The 21,467-nt window shown below is 37.9% G+C and overlaps 1 protein-coding gene across 2 annotated transcripts in view; it reads left to right on the top strand.

Moving 5' to 3' along the window:
• anne (anne boleyn) overlaps nucleotides 1-827 on the top strand; it is a 33,326-nt gene extending 32,499 nt beyond the window's left edge. For both annotated transcript variants that reach the window (XM_043213627.2, XM_043213629.2), the window contains exon 8: nucleotides 60-827. In XM_043213627.2, coding sequence (XP_043069562.2) covers nucleotides 60-670 — 611 coding nt within the window. In that variant the 3' untranslated portion in view covers nucleotides 671-827. The remainder of the gene's footprint in view (nucleotides 1-59) is intronic.
• Nucleotides 828-21,467: the final 20,640 nt, after the last annotated feature.

Below are 21,467 nucleotides of genomic sequence, written 5' to 3'. Positions count from 1 at the left end.
TAAGTAATTAATGTTGCTTTTGATTTAAAAAAATACAATACATTTTTTTTTAAATTTAGGTTGGTTTCATTTACGTCAACAACCATGGTTTACACCGTTCCAACAAACTGATGATGAGCATTTGGGTTGTTATGAAAACTATACTATTTTTTGCATATCTAGTTTTCAGTATATAATTTTAGCATTTGTTTTTTCCAAAGGTGCACCTTACAGAAAGCCCTTATGGTCAAATTTGCCACTGTGCTTGGCATTTATTACTAATCTTGTTATCATACTTTATTTGGCAATTTATCCCAGCGAATGGGTTTCAAACTTTTTCCAGCTCATAGTACCTCCAGCAATGAAATTTCGATATATTATAATTATATACGGTATTGCTGCATTTGCATGCCATATTTTTGTCGAGTCCTATCTGGTAGAATATTTGATATTCAAAAAGTATCAAGTCAAGCGCGAACAAAGTTGGACAACATCAAAACAAAAATATATGCGTTTGGAGCATGATATAACCCAAATTGCCAATTGGCCGCCAATAACTGAAACATATGAACCGATCCAATCGGCAGCATGGGAAGAAGGTCAGCCTAGATATGTAAGTTTGATGGCGGAACAAAACCACGATCTGCAGAAAGCTTTATTTCCAGGTTTTTTTGAATCGTCGCTCAGTTAATTTAAAGTTAATTTTAATAAAAAATTTTGTTATCCGCATATATTGCGACTAAATTACATGTATAATATAAAGTATATTGTTTAAAAAAGAGCATTCAACATTTTCAATGCACATAAATTATTCATTCTAGCCATAAAATAAAATTATTTGTACTTAAGTCATGGTGATATGATGTACAAAATTTTGTTTTTTTTTATTATAAATAAATTTATCAACATAAAAAAATTGTTAGCTTGTGTTAAAAAATACAGGGAAATAGGTTGTGATGGAACCATAAAATGGCATGACGATAGTGTAAAGCAGTGGTCGGCACGGCCCTATCCCGCGGGCATAGGAAATTTCTCTGCCCGAGCTCTTCCACACACTGACAGTATAAATGTGTGAAACGTCATGCTCACAGCATACTATACCCAGCCAACCAGAGCAGTCCGCGCGGTCCTCCGTTAGGACTCCCTGTGCGGAGCGCAAAGCCTCCTAGGGACGCTCCTAAAAGTGTCCGTAAGAGCGTTTTTGGGAAAAAAGTGCCATTTCAAAATATATGAAAACTGTGTGCCCTGCGGACTCCTAGAATGAGTAATTTCGGAGTCCCAGAATGCTCCCTTAGATAAGCCGCAGGGACTCCGTGCGGACTACTTTCTTTGCTTACAATTATTAAGAAAAGGAGTCCTAAAATCATCCGAAGATAACCTAGGCGAAGTATTTTGGGATTGTGTTTGTGCACCTAAAATGCTCCGTACAGGAGTCCTTCTTTGTGCACCTAAAATACTCCCTAGAGGAGTCCCTACGGTTTCTCAAAATGCTCCCAGCTTATATATTATATTAAATAACATATAATAGGTATTTTATTAAATTGTTTAGTTCATTTTATTTATTATTGAGAATAAAGTTAAAAAAGTTACAAATTTATGGAGAAAGAACTGACAAAATAAATTCAGTATAAGGAATGATAAGTAATTCAATTAGTAATGAACATAACTTCCTCTTCCTAACACAACGCTAGGCACTTGCCTTGGAGTTTTTTTAAGGGATCGATAGTGGGCACTTAACTCGTAAAATTTGTGACGTCGCAATCGTCTACTCTTTAGTACTCCTCATCTGCGCCCGAGCTATCGCTGAAATTTGTCAGTTAACGAAGCTATTATTCTATTCGATTGTTTTTCTACGAGTCTTCGTTTGGACATTTTTTAACAATTAGTGTAAACACAAAACAATGAATAAATTTTAAAAACGCACGCACCACGTTGAAGCGAAAATTTGCACTGACTAACTTGCATAAAAGAAAAAAATGCTAAACGAAACGCACAAAATAATAACGGAAGATTTCACGAGAAACAGATGCAAAATAGAAGAGCAGAAAATAATAGCTCCGAAAACGCTCCGAGACGGTGCGACTTTAGGAGCCCTTTTTATTCTTTGCTTCGGAGGGCTCCGCAAACGCTCCAAAAAGGTGCTACTTTGGGAGTCTCGTTTCGATCCTTCTTCGGTGAGCTCATCAAACGCTCCGAAGAGGTGCTACATTGGGACTCCTTTTTCGCTCCATTTTCGGAGCGATAAACCGACCTTGGGTTTTCAAAACAACTTGAACATTTATAAAAACTCATATGTGTAAAACTAATCTATTTTCCTTTTTTGGGACTTGAAGTCTTTAACACAATGGTTTCAGGGATCCCTTAATGTATCTTGGAGCACTTAAGGGGTCCCCCCCCCATTCTCGATTTCAATGAACTAAATTTGTGTTATTAAAAACAATATCTGTCTCATGCCCACGCCCAAAACTACATTTCACAAAATACACTGGCCAATAAACAAGTTAAATAAGCCAACAGCTTATATCCAGAAAAACCGGCTATCATAAATAGCTCGCAGTTTAGTTTATAATTCGGCTAAATATCAGATGTCCGATCAAACCAATATTTCAGTTTTACTGCAGCAAATGAGGAACCACATAGCTCGGGCGCCCACATTTACAGAAAATCGTGAAACATGGAACGTATATTACCGTTTACAATGACTTTATGATACCCTTGCAGAGGGCATTGTAATTTTGTCCAAAAGTTTGCAACGCAGTGAAGGAGACATCTCCGACCCTATAAAGTATATATATTCTTGATCAGGATCACCTCCTCACCTCACCTCCTCCTCACCTATCATACTTTATTTGGCAATTTATCCCAGCGAATGGGTTTCAAATTTTTTCCAGCTCATAGTACCTCCAGCAATGAAATTTCGATATATTATAATTATATACGGTATTGCTGCATTTGCATGCCATATTTTTGTCGAGTCCTATCTGGTAGAATATTTGATATTCAAAAAGTATCAAGTCAAGCGCGAACAAAGTTGGACTACATCAAAACAAAAATATATGCGTTTGGAGCATGATATAACACAAATGGCCAATTGGCCGCCAATAACTGAAACATATGAACCGATCCAATCGGCAGCATGGGAAGAAGGTCGGCCTAGATATGTAAGTTTGATGGCGGAACAAAACCACGATCTGCATAAAACTTTATTTCCAGGTTCTTTGAATCGTTGCTCAGTTAATTTTAATTAAAAATTTTGTTATCCGCATATATTGCGACTAAAATACGTGTATAATATAAAGTATATTGCATAAAAAAGAGCATTCAACATTTTCAATGCACATAAATTATTCATTCTAGCCAGAAAATAAAATTATTTGTACTTAAGTCATGGTGATATGATGTACAAAATTTTGTTTTTTTTTATTATAAATAAATTTATCAACATAAAAAAATTGTTAGCTTGTGTAAAAAAATACAGGGAATAGTGATGGAACCATAAAATGGCATGACGATAGTGTAAAGCAGTGGTCGGCACGGCCCTATCCCGCGGGCATAGGAAATTTCTCTGCCCGAGCTCTTCCACACACTGACAGTATAAATGTGTGAAACGTCATGCTCACAGCCTACTATACCCAGCCAACCAGCGGAGTCCGCACGGTCCTCCGTTAGGACTCCCTGTGCGGAGCGCAAAGTCTCCTAGGGACGCTCCTAAGTGTCCGTAAGAGCATGTTTTTGGGAGAAAAGTGCCATTTCAAAATCCTAGAATGAGTAATTTCGGAGTCCCAGAATGCTCCCTTAGATAAGCCGCAGGGACTCCGTGCGGACTACTTTCTTTGCTTACAATTATTTAGAAAAGGAGTCCTAAAATCATCCGAAGATAACCTAGGCGGAGTATTTTGGGATTGTGTTTGTGCACCTAAAATGCTCCGTACAGGAGTCCTTCTTTGTGCACCTAAAATACTCCGTAGAGGAGTCCCTACGGTTTCTCAAAATGCTCCCAGCTTATATATTATATTAAATAACATATAATAGGTATTTTATTAAATTGTTTAGTTCATTTTATTTATTATTGAGAATAAAATTAAAAAAGTTACAAATTTATGGAGAAAGAACTGACAAAATAACTTCAGTACAAGGAATGATAAGTAATTCAATTAGTAATGAACATAACTTCCTTTTCCTATCACAACGCTAGGCACTTGCCTTGGAGTTTTTTTAAGGGATCGATAGTCGGCACTTAATTCGTAAAATTTGTGACGTCTCAATCGTCTACTCTTTCGTACTCCTCATCGTCTGCGCCCGAGCTATCGCTGAAATTTGTCAGTTGACAAAGCTATTATTCTATTCGATTGTTTTTCTACGAGTCTTCGTTTGGACATTTTTAACAATTAGTGTAAACACAAAACAATGAATAAATTTTAAAAAGGCACGCACCACGTTGAAGCGAAAATTTGCACTGACTAACTTGCATAAAAGAAGAACATGCTAAACCAAACGCACAAAATAATAACGGAAGATTGCACGAGAAACAGATGCAAAATAGAAGAGCAGAAAATAATAGCTCCGAAAACGCTCCGAGACGGTGCGACTTTAGGAGCCCTTTTTATTCTTTGCTTCGGAGGGGTCCGCAAACGCTCCAAAAAGGTGCTACTTTGGGAGTCTCGTTTCGATCCTTCTTCGGTGAGCTCCGCAAACGCTCCGAAGAGGTGCTACATTGGGACTCCTTTTTCGCTCCATTTTCGGAGCGCTCCGGAAACACACCTTTGCGTTATAAATTTGGGAGTCCGTTAACTCTTCTAGTTCGGAGCGCTCCGCATATGGTTGGCTGGGTATCTGCTATTCGTTACTAATACTAATGCGTTAAAATCATATGAATTCATTGGCTGCCGACCACTGGTGTAAAGTTATTCGAAAAAAATAAGTAAGAAAACTTTTTTTTTAGAAAATAAAGTTGATTTAGGTTGTCTTGGAGAAGTGATGAACTGACCTTGGGTTTTCAAAACAACTACAACATTTATAAAAACTCATATGTGTAAAACTAATATAATTTCCTTTTTTGGGACTTGAAGTCTTTAACACAATGGTTTCAGGGATCCCTTAATGTATCTTGGAGCACTTAAGGGGTCCCCCCCCATTCTCGATTTCAATGAACTAAATTTGTGTTATTAAAAACAATATCTGTCTCATGCCCACGCCCAAAACTACATTTCACAAAATAAACTGGCCAATAAACAAGTTAAATAAGCCATCAGCTTATATCCAGACAAACCGGCTATCATAAATAGCTCGCAGTTTAGTTTATAAGTCGGCTTAATATCAGATGTCTGATCATAACCAATATTTCAGTTTTACTGCAGCAAATGAGGAACCACATAGCTCGGGCGCCCACATTTACAGAAAATCGTGAAACAGGGAACGTATATTACCGTTTTCAATGACTTTATTATACCCTTGCAGAGGGCATTGTAATTTTGTCCAAAAGTATGCAACGCAGTGAAGGAGACATCTCCGACCCTATAAAGTATATATATATATATCAGGATCACCTCCTCACCTGCACTTTACAGAAAGCCTTTATGGTCAAATTTGCCACTGTGCTTGGCATTTATTACTAATCTTGTTATCATACTTTATTTGGCAATTTATCCCAGCGAATGGGTTTCAAATTTTTTCCAGCTCATAGTACCTTCAGCAATGAAATTTCGATATATTATAATTATATACGGTATTGCTGCATTTGCATGCCATATTTTTGTCGAGTCCTATCTGGTAGAATATTTGATATTCAAAAAGTATCAAGTCAAGCGCGAACAAAGTTGGACTACATCAAAACAAAAATATATGCGTTTGGAGCATGATATAACCCAAATGGCCAATTGGCCGCCAATAACTGAAACATATGAACCGATCCAATCGGCAGCATGGGAAGAAGGTCGGCCTAGATATGTAAGTTTGATGGCGGAACAAAACCACGATCTGCATAAAACTTTATTTCCAGGTTCTTTGAATCGTTGCTCAGTTAATTTTAATTAAAAATTTTGTTATCCGCATATATTGCGACTAAAATACGTGTATAATATAAAGTATATTGCATAAAAAAGAGCATTCAACATTTTCAATGCACATAAATTATTCATTCTAGCCAGAAAATAAAATTATTTGTACTTAAGTCATGGTGATATGATGTACAAAATTTTGTTTTTTTTTATTATAAATAAATTTATCAACATAAAAAAATTGTTAGCTTGTGTAAAAAAATACAGGGAATAGTGATGGAACCATAAAATGGCATGACGATAGTGTAAAGCAGTGGTCGGCACGGCCCTATCCCGCGGGCATAGGAAATTTCTCTGCCCGAGCTCTTCCACACACTGACAGTATAAATGTGTGAAACGTCATGCTCACAGCATACTATACCCAGCCAACCAGAGCAGTCCGCGCGGTCCTCCGTTAGGACTCCCTGTGCGGAGCGCAAAGCCTCCTAGGGACGCTCCTAAAAGTGTCCGTAAGAGCGTTTTTGGGAAAAAAGTGCCATTTCAAAATATATGAAAACTGTGTGCCCTGCGGACTCCTAGAATGAGTAATTTCGGAGTCCCAGAATGCTCCCTTAGATAAGCCGCAGGGACTCCGTGCGGACTACTTTCTTTGCTTACAATTATTAAGAAAAGGAGTCCTAAAATCATCCGAAGATAACCTAGGCGAAGTATTTTGGGATTGTGTTTGTGCACCTAAAATGCTCCGTACAGGAGTCCTTCTTTGTGCACCTAAAATACTCCCTAGAGGAGTCCCTACGGTTTCTCAAAATGCTCCCAGCTTATATATTATATTAAATAACATATAATAGGTATTTTATTAAATTGTTTAGTTCATTTTATTTATTATTGAGAATAAAGTTAAAAAAGTTACAAATTTATGGAGAAAGAACTGACAAAATAAATTCAGTATAAGGAATGATAAGTAATTCAATTAGTAATGAACATAACTTCCTCTTCCTAACACAACGCTAGGCACTTGCCTTGGAGTTTTTTTAAGGGATCGATAGTGGGCACTTAACTCGTAAAATTTGTGACGTCGCAATCGTCTACTCTTTAGTACTCCTCATCTGCGCCCGAGCTATCGCTGAAATTTGTCAGTTGACAAAGCTATTATTCTATTCGATTGTTTTTCTACGAGTCTTCGTTTGGACATTTTTAACAATTAGTGTAAACACAAAACAATGAATAAATTTTAAAAAGGCACGCACCACGTTGAAGCGAAAATTTGCACTGACTAACTTGCATAAAAGAAGAACATGCTAAACCAAACGCACAAAATAATAACGGAAGATTGCACGAGAAACAGATGCAAAATAGAAGAGCAGAAAATAATAGCTCCGAAAACGCTTCGAGACGGTGCGACTTTAGGAGCCCTTTTTATTCTTTGCTTCGGAGGGGTCCGCAAACGCTCCAAAAAGGTGCTACTTTGGGAGTCTCGTTTCGATCCTTCTTCGGTGAGCACCAAACGAAGAGGTGCTACATTGGGACTCCTTTTTCGCTCCATTTTCGGAGCGCTCCGGAAACACACCTTTGCGTTATAAATTTGGGAGTCCGTTAACTCTTCTAGTTCGGAGCGCTCCGCATATGGTTGGCTGGGTATCTGCTATTCGTTACTAATACTAATGCGTTAAAATCATATGAATTCATTGGCTGCCGACCACTGGTGTAAAGTTATTCGAAAAAAATAAGTAAGAAAACTTTTTTTTTAGAAAATAAAGTTGATTTAGGTTGTCTTGGAGAGGTGATGAACTGACCTTGGGTTTTCAAAACAACTACAACATTTATAAAAACTCATATGTGTAAAACTAATATAATTTCCTTTTTTGGGACTTGAAGTCTTTAACACAATGGTTTCAGGGATCCCTTAATGTATCTTGGAGCACTTAAGGGGTCCCCCCCCCATTCTCGATTTCAATGAACTAAATTTGTGTTATTAAAAACAATATCTGTCTCATGCCCACGCCCAAAACTACATTTCACAAAATACACTGGCCAATAAACAAGTTAAATAAGCCAACAGCTTATATCCAGAAAAACCGGCTATCATAAATAGCTCGCAGTTTAGTTTATAATTCGGCTAAATATCAGATGTCCGATCAAACCAATATTTCAGTTTTACTGCAGCAAATGAGGAACCACATAGCTCGGGCGCCCACATTTACAGAAAATCGTGAAACATGGAACGTATATTACCGTTTACAATGACTTTATGATACCCTTGCAGAGGGCATTGTAATTTTGTCCAAAAGTGTGCAACGCAGTGAAGGAGACATCTCCGACCCTATAAAGTATATATATTCTTGATCAGGATCACCTCCTCACCTCACCTCCTCCTCACCTATCATACTTTATTTGGCAATTTATCCCAGCGAATGGGTTTCAAATTTTTTCCAGCTCATAGTACCTCCAGCAATGAAATTTCGATATATTATAATTATATACGGTATTGCTGCATTTGCATGCCATATTTTTGTCGAGTCCTATCTGGTAGAATATTTGATATTCAAAAAGTATCAAGTCAAGCGCGAACAAAGTTGGACTACATCAAAACAAAAATATATGCGTTTGGAGCATGATATAACACAAATGGCCAATTGGCCGCCAATAACTGAAACATATGAACCGATCCAATCGGCAGCATGGGAAGAAGGTCGGCCTAGATATGTAAGTTTGATGGCGGAACAAAACCACGATCTGCATAAAACTTTATTTCCAGGTTCTTTGAATCGTTGCTCAGTTAATTTTAATTAAAAATTTTGTTATCCGCATATATTGCGACTAAAATACGTGTATAATATAAAGTATATTGCATAAAAAAGAGCATTCAACATTTTCAATGCACATAAATTATTCATTCTAGCCAGAAAATAAAATTATTTGTACTTAAGTCATGGTGATATGATGTACAAAATTTTGTTTTTTTTTATTATAAATAAATTTATCAACATAAAAAAATTGTTAGCTTGTGTAAAAAAATACAGGGAATAGTGATGGAACCATAAAATGGCATGACGATAGTGTAAAGCAGTGGTCGGCACGGCCCTATCCCGCGGGCATAGGAAATTTCTCTGCCCGAGCTCTTCCACACACTGACAGTATAAATGTGTGAAACGTCATGCTCACAGCCTACTATACCCAGCCAACCAGCGGAGTCCGCACGGTCCTCCGTTAGGACTCCCTGTGCGGAGCGCAAAGTCTCCTAGGGACGCTCCTAAAAGTGTCCGTAAGAGCATGTTTTTGGGAGAAAAGTGCCATTTCAAAATCCTAGAATGAGTAATTTCGGAGTCCCAGAATGCTCCCTTAGATAAGCCGCAGGGACTCCGTGCGGACTACTTTCTTTGCTTACAATTATTTAGAAAAGGAGTCCTAAAATCATCCGAAGATAACCTAGGCGGAGTATTTTGGGATTGTGTTTGTGCACCTAAAATGCTCCGTACAGGAGTCCTTCTTTGTGCACCTAAAATACTCCGTAGAGGAGTCCCTACGGTTTCTCAAAATGCTCCCAGCTTATATATTATATTAAATAACATATAATAGGTATTTTATTAAATTGTTTAGTTCATTTTATTTATTATTGAGAATAAAATTAAAAAAGTTACAAATTTATGGAGAAAGAACTGACAAAATAACTTCAGTACAAGGAATGATAAGTAATTCAATTAGTAATGAACATAACTTCCTTTTCCTATCACAACGCTAGGCACTTGCCTTGGAGTTTTTTTAAGGGATCGATAGTCGGCACTTAATTCGTAAAATTTGTGACGTCTCAATCGTCTACTCTTTCGTACTCCTCATCGTCTGCGCCCGAGCTATCGCTGAAATTTGTCAGTTGACAAAGCTATTATTCTATTCGATTGTTTTTCTACGAGTCTTCGTTTGGACATTTTTAACAATTAGTGTAAACACAAAACAATGAATAAATTTTAAAAAGGCACGCACCACGTTGAAGCGAAAATTTGCACTGACTAACTTGCGTAAAAGAAGAACATGCTAAACAAAAAGCACAAAATAATAACGGAAGATTGCACGAGAAACAGATGCAAAATAGAAGAGCAGAAAATAATAGCTCCGAAAACGCTCCGAGACGGTGCGACTTTAGGAGCCCTTTTTATTCTTTGCTTCGGAGGGCTCCGCAAACGCTCCAAAAAGGTGCTACTTTGGGAGTCTCGTTTCGATCCTTCTTCGGTGAGCTCCGCAAACGCTCCGAAGAGGTGCTACATTGGGACTCCTTTTTTGCTCCATTTTCGCTGCGCTCCGGAAACACACCTTTGCGGTATAAATTTGGGAGTCCGTTAACACTCCTAGTTTGGAACGCTCCGCATATGGTTGGCTGGGTATCTGCTATTCCTTACTAATACTAATGCGTTAAAATCATATGAATTCATTGGCTGCCGACCACTGGTGTAAAGTTATTTGAAAAAAATAAGTAAGAAAACTTTTTTTTAGAAAATAAAGTTGATTTAGGTTGTCTTGGAGAGCTGATGAACCGACCTTGGGTTTTCAAAACAACTAGAACATTTATAAAAACTCATATGTGTAAAACTAATCTAATTTCCTTTGGGACTTGAAGTCTTTAACACAATGGTTTCAGGGATCCCTTAATGTATCATGGAGCACTTAAGAGCCATGGAGCCATTCTCGATTTCAATGAACTAAATTTGTGTTATTAAAAACAATATCTGTCTCATGCCCACGCCCAAAACTACATTTCACAAAATACACTGGCCAATAAACAAGTTAAATAAGCCAACAGCTTATATCCAGAAAAACCGGCTATCATAAATAGCTCGCAGTTTAGTTTATAATTCGGCTAAATATCAGATGTCCGATCAAACCAATATTTCAGTTTTACTGCAGCAAATGAGGAACCACATAGCTCGGGCGCCCACATTTACAGAAAATCGTGAAACATGGAACGTATATTACCGTTTACAATGACTTTATGATACCCTTGCAGAGGGCATTGTAATTTTGTCCAAAAGTGTGCAACGCAGTGAAGGAGACATCTCCGACCCTATAAAGTATATATATTCTTGATCAGGATCACCTCCTCACCTCACCTCCTCCTCACCTATCATACTTTATTTGGCAATTTATCCCAGCGAATGGGTTTCAAATTTTTTCCAGCTCATAGTACCTCCAGCAATGAAATTTCGATATATTATAATTATATACGGTATTGCTGCATTTGCATGCCATATTTTTGTCGAGTCCTATCTGGTAGAATATTTGATATTCAAAAAGTATCAAGTCAAGCGCGAACAAAGTTGGACTACATCAAAACAAAAATATATGCGTTTGGAGCATGATATAACACAAATGGCCAATTGGCCGCCAATAACTGAAACATATGAACCGATCCAATCGGCAGCATGGGAAGAAGGTCGGCCTAGATATGTAAGTTTGATGGCGGAACAAAACCACGATCTGCATAAAACTTTATTTCCAGGTTCTTTGAATCGTTGCTCAGTTAATTTTAATTAAAAATTTTGTTATCCGCATATATTGCGACTAAAATACGTGTATAATATAAAGTATATTGCATAAAAAAGAGCATTCAACATTTTCAATGCACATAAATTATTCATTCTAGCCAGAAAATAAAATTATTTGTACTTAAGTCATGGTGATATGATGTACAAAATTTTGTTTTTTTTTATTATAAATAAATTTATCAACATAAAAAAATTGTTAGCTTGTGTAAAAAAATACAGGGAATAGTGATGGAACCATAAAATGGCATGACGATAGTGTAAAGCAGTGGTCGGCACGGCCCTATCCCGCGGGCATAGGAAATTTCTCTGCCCGAGCTCTTCCACACACTGACAGTATAAATGTGTCAAACGTCATGCTCACAGCCTACTATACCCAGCCAACCAGCGGAGTCCGCACGGTCCTCCGTTAGGACTCCCTGTGCGGAGCGCAAAGTCTCCTAGGGACGCTCCTAAAAGTGTCCGTAAGAGCATGTTTTTGGGAGAAAAGTGCCATTTCAAAATCCTAGAATGAGTAATTTCGGAGTCCCAGAATGCTCCCTTAGATAAGCCGCAGGGACTCCGTGCGGACTACTTTCTTTGCTTACAATTATTTAGAAAAGGAGTCCTAAAATCATCCGAAGATAACCTAGGCGGAGTATTTTGGGATTGTGTTTGTGCACCTAAAATGCTCCGTACAGGAGTCCTTCTTTGTGCACCTAAAATACTCCGTAGAGGAGTCCCTACGGTTTCTCAAAATGCTCCCAGCTTATATATTATATTAAATAACATATAATAGGTATTTTATTAAATTGTTTAGTTCATTTTATTTATTATTGAGAATAAAATTAAAAAAGTTACAAATTTATGGAGAAAGAACTGACAAAATAACTTCAGTACAAGGAATGATAAGTAATTCAATTAGTAATGAACATAACTTCCTTTTCCTATCACAACGCTAGGCACTTGCCTTGGAGTTTTTTTAAGGGATCGATAGTCGGCACTTAATTCGTAAAATTTGTGACGTCTCAATCGTCTACTCTTTCGTACTCCTCATCGTCTGCGCCCGAGCTATCGCTGAAATTTGTCAGTTGACAAAGCTATTATTCTATTCGATTGTTTTTCTACGAGTCTTCGTTTGGACATTTTTAACAATTAGTGTAAACACAAAACAATGAATAAATTTTAAAAAGGCACGCACCACGTTGAAGCGAAAATTTGCACTGACTAACTTGCATAAAAGAAGAACATGCTAAACCAAACGCACAAAATAATAACGGAAGATTGCACGAGAAACAGATGCAAAATAGAAGAGCAGAAAATAATAGCTCCGAAAACGCTCCGAGACGGTGCGACTTTAGGAGCCCTTTTTATTCTTTGCTTCGGAGGGGTCCGCAAACGCTCCAAAAAGGTGCTACTTTGGGAGTCTCGTTTCGATCCTTCTTCGGTGAGCTCCGCAAACGCTCCGAAGAGGTGCTACATTGGGACTCCTTTTTCGCTCCATTTTCGGAGCGCTCCGGAAACACACCTTTGCGTTATAAATTTGGGAGTCCGTTAACTCTTCTAGTTTGGAGCGCTCCGCATATGGTTGGCTGGGTATCTGCTATTCCTTACTAATACTAATGCGTTAAAATCATATGAATTCATTGGCTGCCGACCACTGGTGTAAAGTTATTCGAAAAAAATAAGTAAGAAAACTTTTTTTTAGAAAATAAAGTTGATTTAGGTTGTCTTGGAGAGCTGATGAACCGACCTTGGGTTTTCAAAACAACTAGAACATTTATAAAAACTCATATGTGTAAAACTAATCTAATTTCCTTTGGGACTTGAAGTCTTTAACACAATGGTTTCAGGGATCCCTTAATGTATCATGGAGCACTTAAGAGCCATGGAGCCATTCTCGATTTCAATGAACTAAATTTGTGTTATTAAAAACAATATCTGTCTCATGCCCACGCCCAAAACTACATTTCACAAAATAAACTGGCCAATGAACAAGTTAAATAAGCCAACAGCTTATATCCAGACAAACCGGCTATCATAAATAGCTCGCAGTTTAGTTTATAAGTCGGCTAAATATCAGATGTCCGATCATAACCAATATTTCAGTTTTACTGCAGCAAATGAGGAACCAAATAGCTCGGGCGCCCACATTTACAGAAAATCGTGAAACAGGGAACGTATATTACCGTTTACAATGACTTTATGATACCCTTGCAGAGGGCATTGTAATTTTGTCCAAAAGTGTGCAACGCAGTGAAGGAGACATCTCCGACCCTATAAAGTATATATATTCTTGATCAGGATCACCTCCTCACCTGCACCTTACAGAAAGCCCTTATGGTCAAATTTGCCACTGTGCTTGGCATTTATTACTAATCTTGTTATCATACTTTATTTGGCAATTTATCCCAGCGAATGGGTTTCAAATTTTTTCCAGCTCATAGTACCTCCAGCAATGAAATTTCGATATATTATAATTATATACGGTATTGCTGCATTTGCATGCCATATTTTTGTCGAGTCCTATCTGGTAGAATATTTGATATTCAAAAAGTATCAAGTCAAGCGCGAACAACAAACGCACGCACCACGTTGAAGCGAAAATTTGCACTGACTAACTTGCGTAAAAGAAGAACATGCTAAACAAAAAGCACAAAATAATAACGGAAGATTGCACGAGAAACAGATGCAAAATAGAAGAGCAGAAAATAATAGCTCCGAAAACGCTCCGAGACGGTGCGACTTTAGGAGCCCTTTTTATTCTTTGCTTCGGAGGGCTCCGCAAACGCTCCAAAAAGGTGCTACTTTGGGAGTCTCGTTTCGATCCTTCTTCGGTGAGCTCCGCAAACGCTCCGAAGAGGTGCTACATTGGGACTCCTTTTTTGCTCCATTTTCGCTGCGCTCCGGAAACACACCTTTGCGGTATAAATTTGGGAGTCCGTTAACACTCCTAGTTTGGAACGCTCCGCATATGGTTGGCTGGGTATCTGCTATTCCTTACTAATACTAATGCGTTAAAATCATATGAATTCATTGGCTGCCGACCACTGGTGTAAAGTTATTTGAAAAAAATAAGTAAGAAAACTTTTTTTTAGAAAATAAAGTTGATTTAGGTTGTCTTGGAGAGCTGATGAACCGACCTTGGGTTTTCAAAACAACTAGAACATTTATAAAAACTCATATGTGTAAAACTAATCTAATTTCCTTTGGGACTTGAAGTCTTTAACACAATGGTTTCAGGGATCCCTTAATGTATCATGGAGCACTTAAGAGCCATGGAGCCATTCTCGATTTCAATGAACTAAATTTGTGTTATTAAAAACAATATCTGTCTCATGCCCACGCCCAAAACTACATTTCACAAAATAAACTGGCCAATGAACAAGTTAAATAAGCCAACAGCTTATATCCAGACAAACCGGCTATCATAAATAGCTCGCAGTTTAGTTTATAAGTCGGCTAAATATCAGATGTCCGATCATAACCAATATTTCAGTTTTACTGCAGCAAATGAGGAACCAAATAGCTCGGGCGCCCACATTTACAGAAAATCGTGAAACAGGGAACGTATATTACCGTTTACAATGACTTTATGATACCCTTGCAGAGGGCATTGTAATTTTGTCCAAAAGTGTGCAACGCAGTGAAGGAGACATCTCCGACCCTATAAAGTATATATATTCTTGTTCAGGATCACCTCCTCACCTGCACCTTACAGAAAGCCCTTATGGTCAAATTTGCCACTGTGCTCGGCATTTATTACTAATCTTGTTATCATACTTTATTTGGCAATTTATCCCAGCGAATGGGTTTCAAATTTTTTCCAGCTCATAGTACCTCCAGCAATGAAATTTCGATATATTATAATTATATACGGTATTGCTGCATTTGCATGCCATATTTTTGTCGAGTCCTATCTGGTAGAATATTTGATATTCAAAAAGTATCAAGTCAAGCGCGAACAAAGTTGGACTACATCAAAACAAAAATATATGCGTTTGGAGCATGATATAACCCAAATGGCCAATTGGCCGCCAATAACTGAAACATATGAACCGATCCAATTTGTTTTTTTTTTTATTATAAATAAATTTATCAAATAAAACAATAAAAAAATTGTTAGCTTGTGTAAAAAAATACAGGGAAATAGTTTGTGATGGAACCATAAAATGGCATGACGATAGTGTAAAGCAGTGGTCGGCACGGCCCTATCCCGCGGGCATAGGAAATTTCTCTGCCCGAGCTCTTCCACACACTGACAGTATAAATGTGTGAAACGTCATGCTCACAGCATACTTTACCCAGCCAACCAGAGCAGTCCGCGCGGTCCTCCGTTAGGACTCCCTGTGCGGAGCGCAAAGCCTCCTAGGGACGCTCCTAAAAGTGTCCGTAAGAGCATGTTCTTGGGAGAAAAGTGCCATTTCAAAATATATGAAAACAGTGTGCCCTGCGGACTCCTAGAATGAGTAATTTCGGAATCCCAGAATGCTCCCTTAGATAAGCCGCAGGTACTGCGTGCGGACTACTTTCTTTGCTTACAATTATTAAGAAAAGGAGTCCTAAAATCATCCGAAGATAACCTAGGCGGAGTATTTTGGGATTGTGTTTGTGCACCTAAAATGCTCCGTAGAGGAGTCCTTCTTTGTGCACCTAAAATACTCCGTAGAGGAGTCCCTACGGTTTCTCAAAATGCTCCCAGCTTATATATTATATTAAATAACATATAATAGGTATTTTATTAAATTGTTTAGTTCATTTTATTTATTATTGAGAATAAAATTAAAAAAGTTACAAATTTATGGAGAAAGAACTGACAAAATAACTTCAGTACAAGGAATGATAAGTAATTCAATTAGTAATGAACATAACTTCCTTTTCCTATCACAACGCTAGGCACTTGCCTTGGAGTTTTTTTAAGGGATCGATAGTCGGCACTTAATTCGTAAAATTTGTGACGTCTCAATCGTCTACTCTTTCGTACTCCTCATCGTCTGCGCCCGAGCTATCGCTGAAATTTGTCAGTTGACAAAGCTATTATTCTATTCGATTGTTTTTCTACGAGTCTTCGTTTGGACATTTTTAACAATTAGTGTAAACACAAAACAATGAATAAATTTTAAAAAGGCACGCACCACGTTGAAGCGAAAATTTGCACTGACTAACTTGCATAAAAGAAGAACATGCTAAACCAAACGCACAAAATAATAACGGAAGATTGCACGAGAAACAGATGCAAAATAGAAGAGCAGAAAATAATAGCTCCGAAAACGCTCCGAGACGGTGCGACTTTAGGAGCCCTTTTTATTCTTTGCTTCGGAGGGGTCCGCAAACGCTCCAAAAAGGTGCTACTTTGGGAGTCTCGTTTCGATCCTTCTTCGGTGAGCTTATCAAACGGTCCGAAGAGGTGCTACATTGGGACTCCTTTTTCGCTCCATTTTCGGAGCGATAAACCGACCTTGGGTTTTCAAAACAACTAGAACATTTATAAAAACTCATATGTGTAAAACTAATCTATTTTCCTTTTTTGGGACTTGAAGTCTTTAACACAATGGTTTCAGGGATCCCTTAATGTATCTTGGAGCACTTAAGGGGTCCCCCCCCCATTCTCGATTTCAATGAACTAAATTTGTGTTATTAAAAACAATATCTGTCTCATGCCCACGCCCAAAACTACATTTCACAAAATACACTGGCCAATAAACAAGTTAAATAAGCCAACAGCTTATATCCAGAAAAACCGGCTATCATAAATAGCTCGCAGTTTAGTTTATAATTCGGCTAAATATCAGATGTCCGATCAAACCAATATTTCAGTTTTACTGCAGCAAATGAGGAACCACATAGCTCGGGCGCCCACATTTACAGAAAATCGTGAAACATGGAACGTATATTACCGTTTACAATGACTTTATGATACCCTTGCAGAGGGCATTGTAATTTTGTCCAAAAGTGTGCAACGCAGTGAAGGAGACATCTCCGACCCTATAAAGTATATATATTCTTGATCAGGATCACCTCCTCACCTCACCTCCTCCTCACCTATCATACTTTATTTGGCAATTTATCCCAGCGAATGGGTTTCAAATTTTTTCCAGCTCATAGTACCTCCAGCAATGAAATTTCGATATATTATAATTATATACGGTATTGCTGCATTTGCATGCCATATTTTTGTCGAGTCCTATCTGGTAGAATATTTGATATTCAAAAAGTATCATGTCAAGCGCGAATAAAGTTGGACTACATCAAAACAAAAATATATGCGTTTGGAGCATGATATAACCCAAATGGCCAATTGGCCGCCAATAACTGAAACATATGAACCGATCCAATCGGTAGCATGGAAAGAAGGTCGGCCTAGATATGTAAGTTTGATGGCGGAACAAAACCACGATCTGCTGAAAACTTTATTTTCAGGTTTTTTTGAATCGTTGCTCAGTTAATTTAAAGTTAATTTTAATTAAAAATTTTGTTATCCGCATATATTGCGACTAAAATACGTGTATAATATAAAGTATATTGCATAAAAAAGAGCATTTTCAATGCACATAAATTATTCATTCTAGCCAGAAAATAAAATTATTTGTACTTAAGTCATGGTGATATGATGTACAAAATTTTGTTTTTTTTTATTATAAATAAATTTATCAACATAAAAAAATTGTTAGCTTGTGTAAAAAAATACAGGAAAATAGTTTGTGATGGAACCATAAAATGGCATGACGATAGTGTAAAGCAGTGGTCGGCACGGCCCTATCCCGCGGGCATAGGAAATTTCTCTGCACGAGCTCTTCCACACACTGACAGTATAAATGTGTGAAACGTCATGCTCACAGCCTACTATACCCAGCCAACCAGCGGAGTCCGCACGGTCCTCCGTTAGGACTCCCTGTGCGGAGCGCAAAGTCTCCTAGGGACGCTCCTAAAAGTGTCCGTAAGAGCATGTTTTTGGTGTGCCCTGCGGACTCCTAGAATGAGTAATTTCGGAGTCCCAGAATGCTCCCTTAGATAAGCCGCAGGGACTCCGTGCGGACTACTTTCTTTGCTTACAATTATTAAGAAAAGGAGTCCTAAAATCGTCCGAAGATAACCTAGGCGGAGTATTTTGGGATTGTGTTTGTGCACCTAAAATGCTCCGTAGAGGAGTCCTACTTTGTGCACCTAAAATACTCCGTAGAGGAGTCCCTACGGTTTCTCAAAATGCTCCCAGCTTATATATTATATTAAATAACATATAATATGTATTTTATTAAATTGTTTAGTTCATTTAATTTATTATTGAGAATAAAGTTAAAAAAGTTACAAATTTATGGAGAAAGAACTGACAAAATAAATTCAGTATAAGGAATGATAAGTAATTCAATTAGTAATGAACATAACTTCCTCTTCCTAACACAACGCTAGGCACTTGCCTTGGAGTTTTTTTAAGGGATCGATAGTGGGCACTTAACTCCTAAAATTTGTGACGTCGCAATCGTCTACTCTTTCGTACTGCTCACCTTCTGCGCCCGAGCTATCGCTGAATTTTGTCAGTTAACGAAGCTATTATTCTATTCGATTGTCTTTCTACGAGTCTTCGTTTGGACATTTTTAACAATTAGTGTACACACAAAACAATGAATAAATTTTAAAAACGCACGCACCACGTTGAAGCGAAAATTTGCACTGACTAACTTGCATAAAAGAAGAACATGCTAAACAAAAAGCACAAAATAATAACGGAAGATTGCACGAGAAACAGATGCAAAATAGAAGAGCAGAAAATAATAGCTCCGAAAACGCTCCGAGACGGTGCGACTTTAGGAGCCCTTTTTATTCTTTGCTTCGGAGGGCTCCGCAAACGCTCCAAAAAGGTGCTACTTTGGGAGTCTCGTTTCGATCCTTCTTCGGTGAGCTCCGCAAACGCTCCGAAGAGGTGCTACATTGGGACTCCTTTTTTGCTCCATTTTCGCTGCGCTCCGGAAACACACCTTTGCGGTATAAATTTGGGAGTCCGTTAACACTCCTAGTTTGGAACGCTCCGCATATGGTTGGCTGGGTATCTGCTATTCCTTACTAATACTAATGCGTTAAAATCATATGAATTCATTGGCTGCCGACCACTGGTGTAAAGTTATTCGAAAAAAATAAGTAAGAAAACTTTTTTTTAGAAAATAAAGTTGATTTAGGTTGTCTTGGAGAGGTGATGAACCGACCTTGGGTTTTCAAAACAACTACAACATTTATAAAAACTCATATGTGTAAAACTAGTAGAATTTCCTTTTTTTGGGCTTGAAGTCTTTAATACAATGGTTTCAGGGAAACCTTAATGTATCATGGAGCACTTAAGAGCCATGGAGCCATTCTCGATTTCAATGAACTAAATTTGTGTTATTAAAAACAATATCTGTCTCATGCCCACGCCCAAAACTACATTTCACAAAATAAACTGGCCAATGAACAAGTTAAATAAGCCAACAGCTTATATCCAGACAAACCGGCTATCATAAATAGCTCGCAGTTTAGTTTATAAGTCGGCTAAATATCAGATGTCCGATCATAACCAATATTTCAGTTTTACTGCAGCAAATGAGGAACCAAATAGCTCGGGCGCCCACATTTACAGAAAATCGTGAAACAGGGAACGTATATTACCGTTTACAATGACTTTATGATACCCTTGCAGAGGGCATTGTAATTTTGTCCAAAAGTGTGCAACGCAGTGAAGGAGACATCTCCGACCCTATAAAGTATATATATTCTTGATCAGGATCACCTCCTCACCTGCACCTTACAGAAAGCCCTTATGGTCAAATTTGCCACTGTGCTTGGCATTTATTACTAATCTTGTTATCATACTTTATTTGGCAATTTATCCCAGCGAATGGGTTTCAAATTTTTTCCAGCTCATAGTACCTCCAGCAATGAAATTTCGATATATTATATTTATATACGGTATTGCTGCATTTGCATGCCATATTTCTGTCGAGTCCTATCTGGTAGAATATTTGATATTCAAAAAGTATCAAGTCAAGCGCGAACAAAGTTGGACTACATCAAAACAAAAATATATGCGTTTGGAGCATGATATAAGCCAAATGGCCAATTGACCGCCAATAACTGAAACATATGAACCGATCCAATTTGTTTTTTTTTTTTTATAAATAAATTTATCAAATAAAACAATAAAAAAATTGTTAGCTTGTGTAAAAAAATACAGGGAAATAGTTTGTGATGGAACCATAAAATGGCATGACGATAGTGTAAAGCAGTGGTCGGCACGGCCCTATCCCGCGGGCATAGGAAATTTCTCTGCCCCAGCTCTTCCACACACTGACAGTATAAATGTGTGAAACGTCATGCTCACAGCCTACTATACCCAGCCAACCAGCGGAGTCCGCACGGTCCTCCGTTAGGACTCCCTGTGCGGAGCGCAAAGTCTCCTAGGGACGCTCCTAAAAGTGTCCGTAAGAGCATGTTTTTGGGAGAAAAGTGCCATTTCAAAATCCTAGAATGAGGAATTTCGGAGTCCCAGAATGCTCCCTTAGATAAGCCGCAGGGACTCCGTGCGGACTACTTTCTTTGCTTACAATTATTAAGAAAAGGAGTCCTAAAATCATCCGAAGATAACCTAGACGGAGTATTTTGGGATTGTGTTTGTGCACCTAAAATGCTCCGTAGAGGAGTCCTTCTTTGTGCACCTAAAATACTCCGTAGAGGAGTCCCTACGGTTTCTCAAAATGCTCCCAGCTTATATATTATATTAAATAACATATAATAGGTATTTTATTAAATTGTTTAGTTCATTTTATTTATTATTGAGAATAAAGTTAAAAAAGTTACAAATTTATGGAGAAAGAACTGACAAAATAACTTCAGTATAAGGAATGATAAGTAATTCAATTAGTAATGAACATAACTTCCTTTTCCTATCACAACGCTAGGCACTTGCCTTGGAGTTTTTTTAAGGGATCGATAGTCGGCACTTAACTCGTAAAAT

The sequence above is a fragment of the Drosophila bipectinata genome, chromosome 4 (assembly GCF_030179905.1).
Source record: "Drosophila bipectinata strain 14024-0381.07 chromosome 4, DbipHiC1v2, whole genome shotgun sequence".
Taxonomy (NCBI): Eukaryota; Metazoa; Arthropoda; class Insecta; order Diptera; family Drosophilidae; genus Drosophila; species Drosophila bipectinata.
The sequence above is the reverse complement of the archived record's forward strand: the minus strand, read 5'-3'. Positions and strand labels throughout refer to the sequence as shown.